Source organism: Canis lupus, chromosome 14 (assembly GCF_048164855.1).
Source record: "Canis lupus baileyi chromosome 14, mCanLup2.hap1, whole genome shotgun sequence".
Lineage (NCBI taxonomy): Eukaryota > Metazoa > Chordata > Mammalia > Carnivora > Canidae > Canis > Canis lupus.
In genome coordinates, this window is record NC_132851.1 from 64728427 (window position 1) to 64745778 (window position 17352).

The following is a 17352-nucleotide window of genomic DNA, read 5'->3' on the forward strand; positions in this document are numbered from 1 at the left end:
ATTGTTACATTGCAGGATGTAAGCTGGCTTAACTGGTATTTCAGAAACTGATCTTTTATCAAGAATGCCTCTACAGCAAATGAGATTTTCAGGAAATAATTAGTGATTGACTATCCTTGCAGTATGGAAATCAATATCTGATAAAAATGAGAAATATAAGTTATAGCATTTGGAATAGGTGAGAATTTACCAGTTTAAAAATTAAGCCAGGAAGTTTACAGATATTAACCTTAAGAGATGGGGGGTATTATTAAACTCATTTTGTAGATACAGAAGCTTTAACTCAGGAAGTTTAAAAGTCATACAAAAATTAGGTGGCTGAACCAGAGTTTGAACCTAGATGCTTTTATCCACTACGCATACACTGCTTACTTTCCCATTAAATACCACTTCATCCCACCCCAACCAAGTAGTCCTAGGGAACCACTTCCTGGAGCATAGACATATCTTCATTCACCTGTCCTTGAGCAATGTCTTTATGTAGAATGTGCTGTTTTTCTCCATTTTCTCATTCTTCAACATTTTGCTCACACTGCTTATGGAATATTCTGTCCTTATGCCCTTGTTGAAATTAATCTATTAGAGCCACTTATCTGTCTTCAATAAAAGTGGTTGACAAGATTGCCTTCTCTATCATTGCAACACATGTAATTTACCTAAAGAAATGACCTTGCCCTAAAAAAGTAATCATAAATGACCTTACTCTAACAACCGTCAGATAGTACAACAATAAATTTATTTATACATGGAAAAGTACAACTGATAATGTATCAAAGAAGCTTGAATATTTAACAAATATTTTTAAACATGTTTTAAAACACATATGTTTTAAATAAAATGAATTAAATCATGTTAAAGATCAAATAGAACTTCGAACATGCCAAAATTCTGATGAGACAAATTTGATGATGACTCACTTCTGCCCTCAAAGGGCAGGAGGTTGGTTGCATATTGTGGAATTTCCTCTGACATAATTGAAGAATGAGGCTGCATATTCTCTGCTGCTCTGAATAATATAAAATGCCACAGAAGCTCTCCATCCAACAGAAGTCCTTTGGGACAGCAGAGCTCACAAGCGTCTGGGACAAGAGCCAGAAAGAAACCAGAACGAAGGCACCTTGTGTAAACATGACTTCCAAGCTGGCTGTTGCTCTCTTGGCAGCTTTTGTCCTTTCTGCAGCTCTCTGTGAAGGTAAGCAGACTTTTCTGGTTTACAGAGTTTTCCTGTGTCTGAATGTGATCCTCAGATAGCAAGATTACCCTTAATGCTTTAATAACAAATATCCTTTTTATTCAAGTAAAGGAAATAATATTTGCAGTCACTTAACATTAAATTGAAGCTTTGTTTAGATTTTATCTCTACAACACTTAGAAAAGTATAAAGTTTAATTAATATAGACATCTTGTTCCTATTTTCCGTGCTCTATAGGATGTTTACATATAAATGCATTAATATAAATCTATAGAGTGTATCTTTTTAAAAAGATATATTTATTTATTTTTAGAGAGTGAGAGAAAGGTGGGGGGGTAGAGACGGAGAGAGAGAGAGAGAGAGAGAGAGAATTTCAAGCAGACTCCCAGCTGAGTGTGGAGCCCAATGTGGGGCCCAATCTAACCACCCTGAGATCATGACCTGAGCCTAAATCAGGTGTGAGATGCTTAACCAACTGAGCGCCCTAGAGTATATCTTATTAGGGCCACAATTACTCATATTATTTATTAATATTGAGCAGATAACTCAGGTAATTTTACTACATGTACTGTTTTATTGACGAACTTCAGACAACTATCATTTCCTGTTTGGTTTAAAGACAACACCCCAACAAATTGTAAATCTTCTTGGAATCCCTCCCATGAAAGAAATACAGTTAGAAATGTTTATAGCTTAGAGTTCTTACATTTTTCTTTTTTCTGCTAAGCATTAAAGATTTTGCTAAGATCTGAGACATCTTTGTGCAATTTCTATTGCTATTAATTCTTTCCAAAGGCAATTTTTCTGTTACTGAATTTTAGGTTATATCCTATAAATAGCATTGTGGTATCATAGAAGATTACACAATATCAAGTAGAAAAAAAAGTACCATAAGGATGTCAACATTTCACAAAGTCAACTCCAAGTCTTATGCAGGAAGTCAATCAATGTTGTCATTAATGACAGCATTTTTTTTTTAACTGAATTTAGGGGCTAGGAGAATATCCAGCCTTCTCCTTCAAGAATTAGTTTACTAAAGATGTGATGTTTACCAAACATACAGTTACCAAATTATCAACTTGGAATTAAGGAGAGAAAGTAAGTGACCAGCAGAGTCATGTTTGTGATGAAATTAATCCTAGCTTTTATTATTTTTTCACAGCTGCAGTTCTGTCAAGAGTCAGTTCAGAACTTCGATGCCAGTGTATAAAAACACACTCCACACCTTTCCATCCCAAATATATTAAAGAACTGAGAGTGATTGACAGTGGCCCACATTGTGAAAACTCAGAAATCATGTAAGTACTTTCAAAAGATATTTTACTTCGGCAAATCCATAATTGAGGAAGGTGGAAATATCCAACAAAATTCTAGGTGTAGGAATACAATAGTGGGCAGAACAGAAAGGAAAGATTCTTTGTCTCTATGACATTTAAATATGGTACCTTCCATTCACCATAGTTAAAAATGTCTTGGACCCACATTTTATGGTTATACTACAGGAACTACAACTTGAAGGGCAAAGGGATGTCTGAAACCTGCTAAATACTGATTTAGTCATATCTCTTTTATTTCAGTGTAAAGCTTTTCAATGGAAATGAGGTGTGCCTGGACCCCAAGGAAAAATGGGTACAAAAGGTTGTGCAGATATTTTTAAAGAAGTAAGTTTTTTTTTTTTAACTTTAGATTCTTCATTTACCCTGAGACATATAGTCTAAATGTTAGCCTATAAATTTCCTCTTGCTGCTGGAAGTCTACTCTTTTGGAAATTTGCCTCTTTAATTAAAAAACAAAAAAAATAGTAGCAATAGTGAGTTTGTTGTACTCATAACTGGGAAGACCATACATGTCAGTTTGTCCAGTGAAGTCTGGGCTTATGCCTGTGCCCTGTATCAGTGATATGGTTCCCTTTCATTCTCAGAAGTGTTCTGGTTTAGATGATAATTTATCTTTCTACTCATAATTGAAAATTAGAGTATTTCTAACACATGAATATCTGAGATTATTTATTTCCATAGTATATATATTTTCAAGAATGATACTTTCCTCCTTATTAGACATTTAATTAAAATTTGTTTTATTTTATTTATTTTCAGGGCTGAGAAACAAGATCCGTGAAACAACAAACACATTCTCTGTGGTTTCCAAGAATTCCTCAGGAAAGATGCCAATGAGACTTCAAAAAAATCTATTTCAGTACTTCATGTCCCGTGTAGACCTGGTGTAGGATTGCCAGATAAAAATACAGTATGCCCAGTTAGATTTGAATATTAAGTAAAACAATGAATAGTTTTTTTCTAAAGTCTCATATATGTTGCCCTATTCAATGTCTAGGCACACTTACATTAAACATATTATTCATTGTTTGCTGTAAATTCAAATGTAGCTGGAAATCCTGGATATATTTTGTTGTTGTTACATCTTTCCACCTCACCTACAGGCCAGGATGCATGAGTCCCTTTTCAACCTTGCCTTGGTCTCTTCTTTATTCCTCAACTGGAGAAAAGGTATCAGCAAGCATCCTACCTCACAGAAATATGAGGACATATGGAAGCACTTTAACTTTTTCTCATGTTGTCTAAATTATGTTCAAGTGAAACTTGTTTGCCTATTTATTATTTATGTATTTATTTAAGAAACAAATATGGGAATATCTGTGCATAAATTTGGAAAAATAGGAAAGGAAGCATTGTTGATAAGTTAATATAATGATGGTAGTGAATTTATATTTATTTTGGTATTTAGTGATGTTATATTAAAGAACTATTTTGAACAAGGTTGCTAGATTTAGCAAAATTAAAAATGAGATACTCATTTAATTTTTATTTCAAACAATAATTTTTTATTATATTATTATTTATCTGAAATTTCAATTGAACCACAATCCTACTTTTGATACTCCTAGTCTTGTCTATTCACTGACAGCCTTGTTCAATGCTGGGTTGAATGATCAGAACCCTGAGTTAGAATTGTTTCTCCAAAGAGCAAAAACTCGACAAGCAATATTAATGAAGTAATTTCTTGCCAGTTAAAATTTGTATATTTATAATATACAAATAGATTCTTATAATTTTACTTATTGTGTTCTTAAACACTGACTTTTTTGACTTTAAGATGCTTTTATATGTTTCCCAAGAGATTTTTTTTTCCTCCTATTTTTGATGCTATGGAAATAAAAATGTAAAATATTTAAAATAAAACTTATTGTCAAAGTCATCAGGTGTTTGTCTTTCTTTGGTAGTTATTGATTTATTTTTTTACATTAAAAATAATATTTTGAGTTGAAAAGCATAGATGCTTGGGGTTCCTGGGTGGCTTAGTCAGTTAAGTGTCTGACTCTTGGTTTCAGTTCAGGCCACGATCTCAGAATCCTGAGACCCAGCCCTGCATAGATTTCCACACTTGGCATGGAGGCTGCTTGGGATTCTCACTCTCCCTTGGTCTCTATCCCCTCTCCTGTTCTCTCTCTGTCTCTCTCAAATAAGTAAATAAAGTCTAATAAACAAACAAAAATGCTTCTCTCAGTGTTTTTTATATTATGTGGAAAATTATAAACCTTTGTAAAAAAACAAATTTTTTTCAGAGATGGGTTACAAACAGTAGTCCTTTCCATAGAGTGATGGAAATTTTCTCAACTCCCCAATTGTATTCCATTTTGCTAATAACAGTGACTTACGATTTTTAATTAACCAACCCAGGTATTTGTACAGCTTAGTACATCTGAGCACTCTGTGAAAGAGGGAAGCTGATACTCATTATAAGGCACTTCTCAACTAATTGGGGAGTAAAACTGACACCTATGAGATAAGGAATTTTAAATATGATTAAAGACCAAGTATATTTATAAATAAGTCAAACAAAACTCTTAAAAGTAAAAATGCAATAATTTGACTAAAATACTCAGTGGAGAAGTTTTATAACAGAGTAGACACTGCTGAAAAAAAAAAAAATCAGAGATCCAGGAACTAAAACCAAAGAACTTTATCTGGAGTTCACATCAGAGAGATATAGATGTAATGAATAGAGAAAAACAATGAGAAGACATGGGAGATTTAGGGATAAGGTCTTACTATATCTAGTTGGATTTTTCCAGGCAGAGGAGAGAGGAAAGGGTTAGGAACATTTGAAGTGACAATGGCTAAAAACGTACCACGTGAAGAAGAATAACAACTCATAGTTTCAAGAAATCCAACTTATCAATGCCTAACTTTACATTTCTGGTCAAGAAAGATGGATCTTAGAACTCTGATTCACTTTAATCCACCTCCCAGCTCATTTCCTAATGCTTTTAGTTATTTTAAGTCCACTTTCTTTTAAAGCTCTACAAAGTTGAGAGGAAGAGAGTCCTCTCCTATTTTTCTCACTCATTGGTTCATATTGCAACCTGCTTTTCCAATGTCATGTAGCTCCTTATAACTACTCAGGTACCTGTAGGTGCCATTTCCTCTATGGGTCTACATTATCTGTGGTGCGGAACACAAAGCTAATTCTTTCTCTCCTCTAATTCCCAATATGCTTTAGCACAAAAATGTGCAGCCCAATAACATTAATGAAAGATTTATGAATAAAGCACAAGCAGGAACCAACTGGAAATTCAACCCTGGTACTCACTGTTCCTAAAATCATTGTTTCCCTCTCAAGGTGAGTTCTTCCTGCCTATATTTCTTCTCAGACCCTGTTATATAGGGTGTCTTCTTCCTCAGAGTTCTGCCTAAGTTTCATTTCCACATTCTCCTCTTCAGATTCAAGTTCCCTTGTCTTACTACTCTTTGCAGTCTCCCATCTTGTGGATCTTATACATAATGAACAAAACAGAGAGCAAACAAGTAATTTTAACAAAATGTTCATAGGAAAGATACAGGATTGTTCATAAGCAGGTAGCAAAGAGTTATCTTACCTAACTAGACTCGGCTTCACTGAGAAAATGTAAACGAGAGTCTGAAGGATGAGTAGGAGTTAGCCCACAAAGGGAAGAAGGATGTGTGAGAAAGGGTGGTCTAGACATCAGGGGAGAAGTAATTTGCAGGCAAGCGCATGACACAAATCGAGAAGTGAAATAATTTCAGTGTGGCTAGAGTTTGGCATGAAGGAGAACAAATATTAATAGATCAAGCTATGTTAAATGGACTATGGACTCACTAATGGGCTTAGATTTGGTATTGAAAACTTCTGGTAGATTCCAGTTACCCTCATTTTAAATTGTGAAGCTAATAGGCTATTCTTCTTGGGTCTCCTCCCGAAAGGAAGTGAGAAGCCATAAAAAAGAACAGTCTGATCTTGAGGGATTTTTATTGCCATTTGTATTATTATTTTTATTAGAGACAATAACAGTGTTCACCTTAAAATTGCATTAATTATAAAATACACACATAGTACATTCAACAAGCAAAACTGACTAGTTTTCGTAATTGCTATGTTAAGATACGGGATTTTTGTTGTTGTTGTTGTTTGTTTTTGCTAAAAATGCATCAAGAAATAGATTCATAGGTTAAAGTTACCTAAGCAGAATCTTTTATTCTCAAGATTTTGATAAATAAGTAGATAATTTGAAACATCAAAGAACTCCCAACTTTATACAAAACCTTTTCCTGTGATAATTACACATTGTTAATATGATCAGTGTCTAACATTGGAAGCCAGGTGAAAACAACTGCACCAATCTGGTAAATCTTAACAATGACTATTTCCTTAAAAATCTACTTATTTTCATCCTTAGCGCCTTTAAAATGTGCTAACAGATTTTCCCCCACTTTCTCGTTTATGTTGTCAGTGCTATAGGACAGCAAAGTATTCTATCAAAAAGGCAATTCATAGATCAAACTAGAGATTAGGCATCATGTAAACAAGCCAAAAAAGAACAATGTAAAAGAATAAGAGAATCATGAGAGAGCAAGAGCGAGAGAAAAGGAAAAGCCAGTCAATTTGCTGAACTGATAATTTTTGTTTTATTTTGCAGAAGTGATATTAGTAAAATTATGTGTGTAGTCATGGGTTTTGTTTTGCTTTTTTGTTTTTTTTTAAACAATTTTTAAAAAGATTTTATTTATTTATTCATGAGAGACACACAGAAAGAGGCAGAAACATAGGCAGAGGGGGCAGCAGGCTCCTCGCAGGGAGCCTGATGTGAGACTCGATTCCCGGACCTGGAATCAGGTCCTGAGCCAAAGGCAGACGTTCAACCGGTGAGCCACTCAGGTGTCCCCCTCCTCATTCTTGTTTTAATCCATCTCCACCTTCTCTTTTGAACTTCAGGAATTTTTGTTCTTAAATCTCTGTCCGGGAGATATCTAGAGACAGCAAGCAGCATTCAGAAAATACTGTTTATCTTTCAGTTGACATGATCTAGAAATAGTAAACTTGAGATTCATCAACTATCGTCCAAGTGTTATACCTTCAATTTACTCTTCATTGATCTTACTCCTTAGGAGTTTTCGATGGTCAGTAAACTTCCTGAAACTTAATGTACAACTTTGTACCTTTGGGTTTAGGTAAGCAAAGGGCATATAGCTTTCATTATATGTTCAAAGGATTAACTGGTTAAAATTAAAAAGTAAAAGTTAGGAACCACTGAGGTAATACCTAAAAAGAAAGCTAATCTGTTTAGTCTTAGCACATTTAAAGTTAATTAGACTAAACCTGTGAGACACCATTCATGTTCACTTGCTGACCTCTGGAAAGATTGTGTGTAGTCTTCTGGACTCTCCAGTCCGCAGAAGACAGGCAATGGGCAGAAGGAAGCAGTGGAGCTCTCCTCCCTCAATGCGGAAAGTCCACGAGGTCACTGGAATTCCCTGCGCGCTGCTCTCCATTTCTTACCCCGCCTGTTGTATTTTGCCTCTCGCCCCAGTCCGGAAGCATACTAAAAGAGTTTAGAAGGCTAATTCACCCAGGGAGGAAATCGCTGCCTGGTTGAGCTGGTTATTGTTTTATCTGCCACTAAAAGACAGCATGGACTAAAACTGTAGTTTCCATGTTAGATTCTTCTGGGTTCATGTGAATAAAACAATAGACAAAGATAAACATTTTTTCTTCCTTTTGTTGATATTGCTCCTGTTGGGGAAGGTTCTGGGAATTGTACTTTCACCCAAGAAATGTTTCCAGGGCACCTGTTAATTGCAAGTACTGAGCCAGGTGCTGGCACACAGTATAAATAAGATAGATGTGGCCTCTGACCTCGTGGAATTTCCAGTCAAGTGAGTGAGATATAAAAACAAACAATTACACAAATGGGTTGAGTGTTCTTCATTTTAACAAAATCTACCAACATGGTGTACAAATGGTGACAAATGGTGTCTTAAATATTTCAGCAATCCCCAATGCCAAGGTTGGGAAAAGAACTAGTTAAGGTGAAGCTCATGTTATGAAAGGCAACACTTTAAGACAATCAAAACTTTAAGGAGAGTTGTGAGAAACAAAATAAAGGAATTACAACATAAGACTTGTTTTCTGCTTAAGCTACTTTCTTAAACCACTTGCTGAGTTTCATTCTCAACACAGCTTTTTAAAGTATCACGTCTGGAACAAGCAAACGATAAAAATAATAAAATAACTTTTGAGAAAAGAAGAAAACTATCCTTAAGAAATCATATCACCTTGCTTCAACATTTTCATAACTTTTTTTTCTTCTGTTACTTGACTCAGTTGTTTCTGTGACTCTTGTTTACCTCCAGACATAAACACATGCATAAGTCCAGTCATTTCTAACATAGCAACTTCCTTTTCTGTCAAGTGATTTCATTTCCTATGGGCTTTACTTCACACGAAAGAAACTCTAGTGACAAATAATATATAATTGTTGTTATTTTGAAGATATATTTTATTGCGAACATTGAAGTAAATAATCTCTAAGTGGTTTTAGTATAAATCTAGTATGGTTTATATGAATCTATTTTATAAATTATATAAATTTAGCACAAATCTATATAAATTTAGTATAAATCTATTTTCTAAAGAGAATATGTGTACAAACTTTTGTTTTATAGATTTAACAAAGAAATGACTACAAGTAGATATTTTCATTTGATTTTTTTCCCATATTTAAGACAGATATCCCAAGTTCATTATAAATGCCTATTTCTACAACCAGCCTCTTCCTCCAATCCCATTCTTTAAACATCCTCTCAAAATCTCCATGGATTTGGGAGATAGAACTGAAACTGTACTCAGTTTTTGTGTGTGTCAACAGTACTTTTTTAAAACACACAAACAAATAAATTTAATCATTAGGTATAAAAAAAGTTCTACAAGTGGAAGGGAAAAAAAGCAGCCAGATAGAAGCTTGAAGAGATTTGTTGTGTTGATGTATCTTTACTTTTTGATTAGTGAACTTTTATTTTTAAAATATTTATTTATTTATTTATTTATTTATTTATTTATTTATTTATTTATTTGAGAGAGAGAAAGAGAACAAGCAAGGGGAGTGGTAGAGGGAGAGGGAAAAGCAGGCAACCTGTTGAGCAAGGAGCCAGGTTAGGACTTGATGCAGGCTTGATGTGGGGTCATCACATCACCTGGACATGACCTGAGCCAAAGGCAGATGCTTAACCAATGGAGCCACCCAGGTGCCCCTGATTGGCAAACTTTTACAAAGCAGTGTGGTTCTCCCACTCCAGGCAAAGTGTGGTTCATGTGACAGATTAGAGGGGAAGAAAACTGACATTTACTGAGTATCTCCTATGTGCCCGGCACCACTTTTGGCATAATTTAGTTATTTCCTCATTTAACTCTCTGGAAGTGGTGTTAGGATCATTTTAGAGATGAACAAACTGACACTCAGGTTAAAAAACTCCTCATGGTTGTTAAGCTGCTAAGTGGGGAACTAGGCCTGAAGGTAGGTTTGTCTTAATCCAACACCTATGCTGCATACATTTAAAATTTAGTTATTCTGACTTGCCATTGCCCAAAACCAATGCGTTTAGCTGTTTGATTCTCCAACTTGTCAAGACTGGAAAATGCCTTTTATCTCAAGGTAGAGAACACTTTTAGCAGCATGAGCCAACTTAACTTAGCATTTTTACAAATTGTAAACTGGAGATATTTGAACTTGGAAATGGAGCTGAAATGTCCTTGAGGCATTAGAGCAGATAAGTTATGCTATTAACAAGGTAAATATACGTGTTTATGATCTGTCAAAAGTAAGAACGTGTTTTACATCTTTCGGCTGAGTTTCACTGATTAAAATTTCAGGGGGTAGGGCAGCTTGAGTGGCTCAGCGGTTTAGCGCGCCTTCAGCCCAGGGCCTAATCCTGGAGATCCGGGATCGAGTCTGCGTTGGGCTCCCTGCATGGAGCCTGCTTCTCCCTCTGCCTGTGTCTCTGCCTCTTTCTCTCTCTCTCTCTCTCTCTCATGAATAAATAAATAAAATCTTTCAAAAAAAATTCTGGGGCTAGATATTTTATATTTATGATTTAGCATTAATAACATTGTAAGTCAATTCCATGATATATGTTTAGCATCTGTCGAAGGTTCTCTTAATCTTGAGGACTGCTAAGCTTAAACTAATTTTCTCAAATGGAGAAAAAATTCCAGGTGCCAGTTAAGACTTTGCTATCAGGATTGGGAAAGTAGCTCAAATACTAGCAGCAGCAACACCAGCGTAGCGTCAGCTCGCTCAAGGTCTCTTCCTTAATAACTGTGGGACAAGATTCAAGCCCAGATTCATATCACTTCAAAGCCCATGTTTCCCCACCACATTCTGCTTTATTATGTAAATACAACTTTGGGGAATAGTTAAAAATAGCCCCTACCCTAAAATACCTATTTGCTGTGGGGGCAGAAGGACTTAGATGATTTAATATACCAAAAAGATACTCACCTTTCCCATGGGGAGTTTGATGAAAGAAGTTATGTATCAATGCAGAAAATTAAATACCCATCTTTATATTGGCTGCTTTTTTTTTTTTTTTAAGATTTTATTTATTCATGAGAGACAGAGAGAAAGAGAAAGGCAGAGACACAGGCAGAGGGAGAAGCAGGCTCCATGCAGAGAGCCCGATGTGGGACTTGATCCCAGGATTCCAGGATTCCAGGATTCCAGGATTCCAGGATTCCAGGATTCCAGGATCACACCCTGGGCCGAAGGCAGACGCTTAACCGCTGAGCCACCCAGGGATCCCCATATTGGTGCTTTTTTGAACTTTACTCTTTCTTGAATGATAGACTTGGTCCCATGGCTATGGTGAAGCTCTCTGTATGCTCTTCTCTCTTTGTTAAGTACTTCTTATGTCTCAGGAACTGGTTGAAACTTAAATGAACAGCTCAATGGTTGATAGATCCAAGAACTCTGCATTCATCCCTAGAGGGTAACAAAACATTTGTAATTGTGTGCAGCTTTGTTATTCAGCTAAAATTTTCTCTCTGCTCTATTTCAAAGTGGCATTTCCTCAAACATGCTAATTATCCCGTTTCCCCCTACTTAACCTCACTTAGTCCTAGTTATTATGAAATGCCTCACAAGGATTCCTTCACAGAGATGAAACAAGGCCCCAATTATTCCGCCTCTAGTCACTTTGTCTTTGTCCATCTTTTTGATGGAGAGAGGAATCCAAGGACATAATGCATCAAGGTTACATTGTGAGAGATGAACAACATTTGCAAAGAGGTCATTTCACCTTATAAATAAATCCTCCATTTAAAAAAAAGTGAGTATCTAGGTTAAAGAGAACTTGTTAGCTCAACATCTAAGGATGATGTTCTTAGACAATGAAGGAATGAGGGTAAGGAGATGTGGAATGAGATAATCTAAGGAATGAGATAAAGACATGGAACGGAGGGAAATGAGGTCCTTCTATAAGAAAGATTCAGCAGAAGTACGAAGGCAACCATGAGGGAAAAGTAGAAGAGTATCTGCAAATCCTTGGAACTCTGATCATCTTGGCGGTGTCACTAGTGTGATCGGGTCCCAATCATAATGAACTGGTTCAGTCATGTCAGAATCTGGCCTTGTGAGAATATGTCTTCACTGGACAAACCATCATGACTGAAGCAGAGACTGGGAATTTTCTTTAAGATGTAGATCTGAGCCACGCCCATGGGGAGGGTGGCTCAGTGGTTTAGCACCTGCCTTCGGCCCCGGGCATGGTCCTGGAGTCCCGGGATCGAGTCCCATATCGGGCTCCCTGCATGGAGCCTGCTTTTCTCTCTGCCTATGTCTCTCTCTCTCTCTCTCTCTCTGTGTCTCTCATGGATAAATAAATAAAATCTTTTTAAAAAATAATATGTAGGTCTTGCTAACATGTCTGGCCCCAACTTTTTCCACTCCTCACTTCAGATTCTGTTTTTCATACTGTGCTCTATAATATCTGAAACCCAGTGGCCACATTCTTTTACATCCCATTACCTTGTACTTGCTATTCCCTCCACTGGCAATTTAGTCATTCCTTTTCCCCACCCCACTCGTCTTCTCAACACCAACATTAGGTCAGTTTTGAGGTCATTTCTTCAGAAAATCTCTATTCATCAAAACTGCATCAGAGGTCCTGCTTACTTGCTCCCCATTACTGTATTGTACTTGTTTGTATGACTATCCATAATCTGCACTAGACTGGAAACTCCTTTAAGTCAGAGACTGTATCTTATTTACACAGTATTTACATCTCCCACTACAGTATCTAGCATTAACCAATGTATATTAAATGAATAGATGAACAATCACGTTCCTGAAATTAAGTAGAGTTAAAAACAATAAGAACTGTATTATATATAAACATTTACTTTCCTACAAAAGGCAATGTAGCTCCTGTACTACTTATTCCTCAAGTCTTAGGTTATTTGAAGGAAGAAAAAGAAACACAATTACAGGAATACCTCAAAGATATTTTGAGTTTGGTTCCAGATCACCGCAATAATGCAAGTCAAATAAATGTTTTGGTTTTCCAGTGCCTATAAAAGCTATGTTTACACTACATGTCAGTCTATTCAATGTGCTGTAACATTATGGCTAAAGAAAAATATACATACCTTAATTACAAATACTTTATTGCTAAAAAATGCTAATCATCATCTGAACTTTCAGTGAGTTATAATCTTTTTACTGATGGAGGGTCCTGCCTCCAAGTTGCTCTGTTGACCAGTCAGGGTGGTGTTTGCTGAAGACTGAGGTGGCTGTCACAGTCTCTTAAAATAAGACAACAATGAAGTTTGCCACATTGGTTGATTCTTTTATGAACAATTTCTCTGTAGCATGAAGTACTGTTTGATAGCATTTTACCCACAGTAGAACTTCTTTCAGAGCTGGAAACATTCTTCTCAAACCCTGATGCTGCTATCAACTAAGTTTATGTAGTATTCCAAATCATTTTATCATTCACCATAGCATCTTTGCCAGATGTGGATTCCATCTCAAGAAACCACTTTCTTTGTTCATCCATAAGAACTAACTCCTTATCCATTCAAGTTTTATCAATGAAATTGCAGCAATTCAATCATATCTTCAGACTCCACTTCTAATTCTCATTCTCTTGCTATTTCCACTACATCTGCAGTTGCTGCCTCCACTAAAGTCTTAACTCCTCAAAGTCATCCATGAGGGTTGGATTCAACTTCTTTGAATTCTTGTGAAAATATTAATATTTTGAACTCTTCCCATTAATCACAATTGTCCCTAATGGCATCTAAAATGATGATGAATCCTTTCCAGAAGGTTTTCAATTTACTTTGCTCAGATCCATCAGAGGAATCATTATCTATGGCAGCTATAGCCTTATGAAATGTATTTCTTGAATAATATGCCTTGAAAGTTGAAATTAATCCTTGATCTATGGGCTACAGAATGGATGCTGTGTTATGTTAAGCAGGCATGCAAACAACACTAATCTCATTGTACATCTCCATCAGAGCTTTTGGGGGACAAGTTTCTTTGTCAATTAGCAGTAATATTTTGAAAGGAATCTTTTTTTTTCTGAGCATTAGATAGTGGCCTTGAAAAATTCAGTAAGCCATGTTGTAAATAAATGTGCTGTCATCCAGGCTTCCCTGTTCCTTTTAGACACCACAGACAGAGTATATTTGGCATAATTCTTAAAAACCCTAGGCTTTTTGAGATGGCAAATAAGCATTGTCTTCAACTTAAGGTCATCAGCTCTGTTAGCACCTAACAAGCAAATCAGCCTGTCTTTTGAAGCTTTGAAGCCAGGCATTGACTTTTCCTCTTCCACTATGAAAGCCCTAGATGGCATCTCTTCCAATGGAAGGCTATTTTGTCTACACTGAAAATCTGTTACTTAGTGTAGTCACCTTCATGAATAATCTTAGCTAGATCTTCTGGATCACTTCCTGCAATTTCTTCATCAGCACTTCCTGCTTCAACTTGCCCTTTGATGTTGTGGAGATTCCTTCTTTCCTCAAATCTCATGAATCAACTACTGCTAGCTCCAAACTTTTCTTTCTGCAGCTTATGTACCTCTCTCAGCCATCATGGAATTGAAGAGAGTTAAAGCCTTGCTCTGGATTACCCTCTGGCTTAAGTGAATGTTGTGACTGGTTTGATAGGTCATCCAGATCCCTTGAACTCTCTCCATATCAGTAATAAGGCTGTTTTCCTTCTTATCATTCCTGTGTTCACTGGAGTAGCATTTCTAAATATCTTCAAGAGCTTTTACTTTACATATACAACTTGGCTGTTTAGCCTAAGAAGCCTAGTTTTAGGCCTGTCTTGGCTTTTGACATGTCTTCTTTACTAATCTTAATCATTTCTTGTTTTTGACAAAATAAAATGAGAGATGTGCAACCTTCTTTTCACGTGAATATTTAAAGGTCATTGTAGTATTATTATTAGCCTAATTTAAATATTGTTGTGTCTCAGAGAATAGAGAGTCCTGAGAAGAGAGAGAAACATGGGAAACAGCTGGTGGGTGCAGCAGTCAGAATACATACCTTTATTGATTAAGTTTGTCATCTTCTATGAGTGTAGTTTGTGGCATTCCAAAACAATTACAATAGTGACATCAAAGATGAGTGATCACAGATCACCATAGTAAATATGATACTAATGAAAACATCTGAAATATTGTCAGAATTACCAAAATGTGACACAAAGATGCAAAGTGAGTAAATGTTAGACAATAGCTATAGACTTGCTCATCAAAGGGTTGCCACAAATCTGTTTATAAAAAACACAATACCTGCAAAGTGCAATAAAACAAAGCACAGTAAAATGATGTATGCCTCTACTAAGAAACTGTATAACCTCTTTGTAAAACACTCAAACATGACATTTGTCTCCCCATACACTAGTGTGGACAAGCTACTGCTTTATTGAGCTTCCTAGGAAATAAGATGTGAATCAACCGAATTATTTATAAATTGTGTAATTGCCCAGAGGTGAACAGAGTCTTAGTCCTTCTCTCAGTGTTTTCTATCTGAAAAAACAAAAAAACAAAAAAACAAAAAAACAAAAAAAAACAAACCTCAAACTAATCTCTGAGGATCCAAGGAGAGAATAAGAAACTTCACAATCTTCACTGAGTCATAAAAAGATGTCTTTGTATCATAGTATCCTCATGAGAAGTTCTTTCCAGTCCCCTTTGTGAATGCTTTTAGAGTAGGGTTAATAAAAGTAGGTTTTTGAACCATCACCATTGTTACTTAGATATATGAACTTGGAGACATTGTTAAGTTTCCTCATCTGTAAATGTTCATAAATGAACATGATCACCTAAGGCATTGCTGTGAGGATAATTACTACACCCGTGCACATAGTCCCTGACATCAAGAAAATTTAAGTGATATATAAAAAGTTAAGCTGTGGCCACCACACAAATCTTTCAGCAAAGAAACTTTTCTCCCCAAACCACAAATGCTCAGATTCTGAAAATTGTTACTCCTGCCCTAATTTTCAATCATTTTTTGTCAAAGAATTTAATTTAAATCTTATATCAATGTTTAAATGAGTTACTTCCTCAAGTGTTCTGGAATTCTACAGATTTTGAAACTCTCCATATTCTAGATTTTCATTTGAAAGGGCAACTTGAACCAGTTACCCACTTCGGTGATAGAAAATGCAAAAGGGAAAAACATATACAACCAGTTACCTGAAAGGGCAACTTGCATGCTAATGCAGTCACATTTTTATTTGGAACTTTAATTTTAGCAAACTATAACTATAACTGATGATGTTTCTATTTCATTATATTGTTACATTGCAGGATGTAAGCTGGCTTAACTGGTATTTCAGAAACTGATCTTTTATCAAGAATGCCTCTACAGCAAATGAGATTTTCAGGAAATAATTAGTGATTGACTATCCTTGCAGTATGGAAATCAATATCTGATAAAAATGAGAAATATAAGTTATAGCATTTGGAATAGGTGAGAATTTACCAGTTTAAAAATTAAGCCAGGAAGTTTACAGATATTAACCTTAAGAGATGGGGGGTATTATTAAACTCATTTTGTAGATACAGAAGCTTTAACTCAGGAAGTTTAAAAGTCATACAAAAATTAGGCGGCTGAACCAGAGTTTGAACCTAGATGCTTTTATCCACTACGCATACACTGCTTACTTTCCCATTAAATACCACTTCATCCCACCCCAACCAAGTAGTCCTAGGGAACCACTTCCTGGAGCATAGACATATCTTCATTCACCTGTCCTTGAGCAATGTCTTTATGTAGAATGTGCTGTTTTTCTCCATTTTCTCATTCTTCAACATTTTGCTCACACTGCTTATGGAATATTCTGTCCTTATGCCCTTGTTGAAATTAATCTATCAGAGCCACTTATCTGTCTTCAATAAAAGTGGTTGACAAGATTGCCTTCTCTATCATTGCAACACATGTAATTTACCTAAAGAAATGACCTTGCCCTAAAAAAGTAATCATAAATGACCTTACTCTAACAACCGTCAGATAGTACAACAATAAATTTATTTATACATGGAAAAGTACAACTGATAATGTATCAAAGAAGCTTGAATATTTAACAAATATTTTTAAACATGTTTTAAAAGACATATGTTTTAAATAAAATGAATTAAATCATGTTAAAGATCAAATAGAACTTCGAACATGCCAAAATTCTGATGAGACAAATTTGATGATGACTCACTTCTGCCCTCAAAGGGCAGGAGGTTGGTTGCATATTGTGGAATTTCCTCTGACATAATTGAAGAATGAGGCTGCATATTCTCTGCTGCTCTGAATAATATAAAATGCCACAGAAG

The 17352-nt window shown here is 35.8% G+C and overlaps 1 protein-coding gene across 1 annotated transcript; it reads left to right on the forward strand.

Annotated features, from left to right (window-relative positions):
* The first annotated feature begins 1032 nt into the window (after positions 1–1032).
* Positions 1033–4408, forward strand: LOC140604211 (interleukin-8). The gene is made up of 4 exons (XM_072775374.1): positions 1033–1192; positions 2355–2490; positions 2770–2853; positions 3289–4408. The coding sequence occupies exons 1-4, from the start codon at positions 1129–1131 to the stop codon at positions 3308–3310; spliced, it is 306 nt and encodes a 101-aa protein (XP_072631475.1). The 5' UTR covers positions 1033–1128; the 3' UTR covers positions 3311–4408.
* The last annotated feature ends 12944 nt before the right edge of the window (positions 4409–17352 follow it).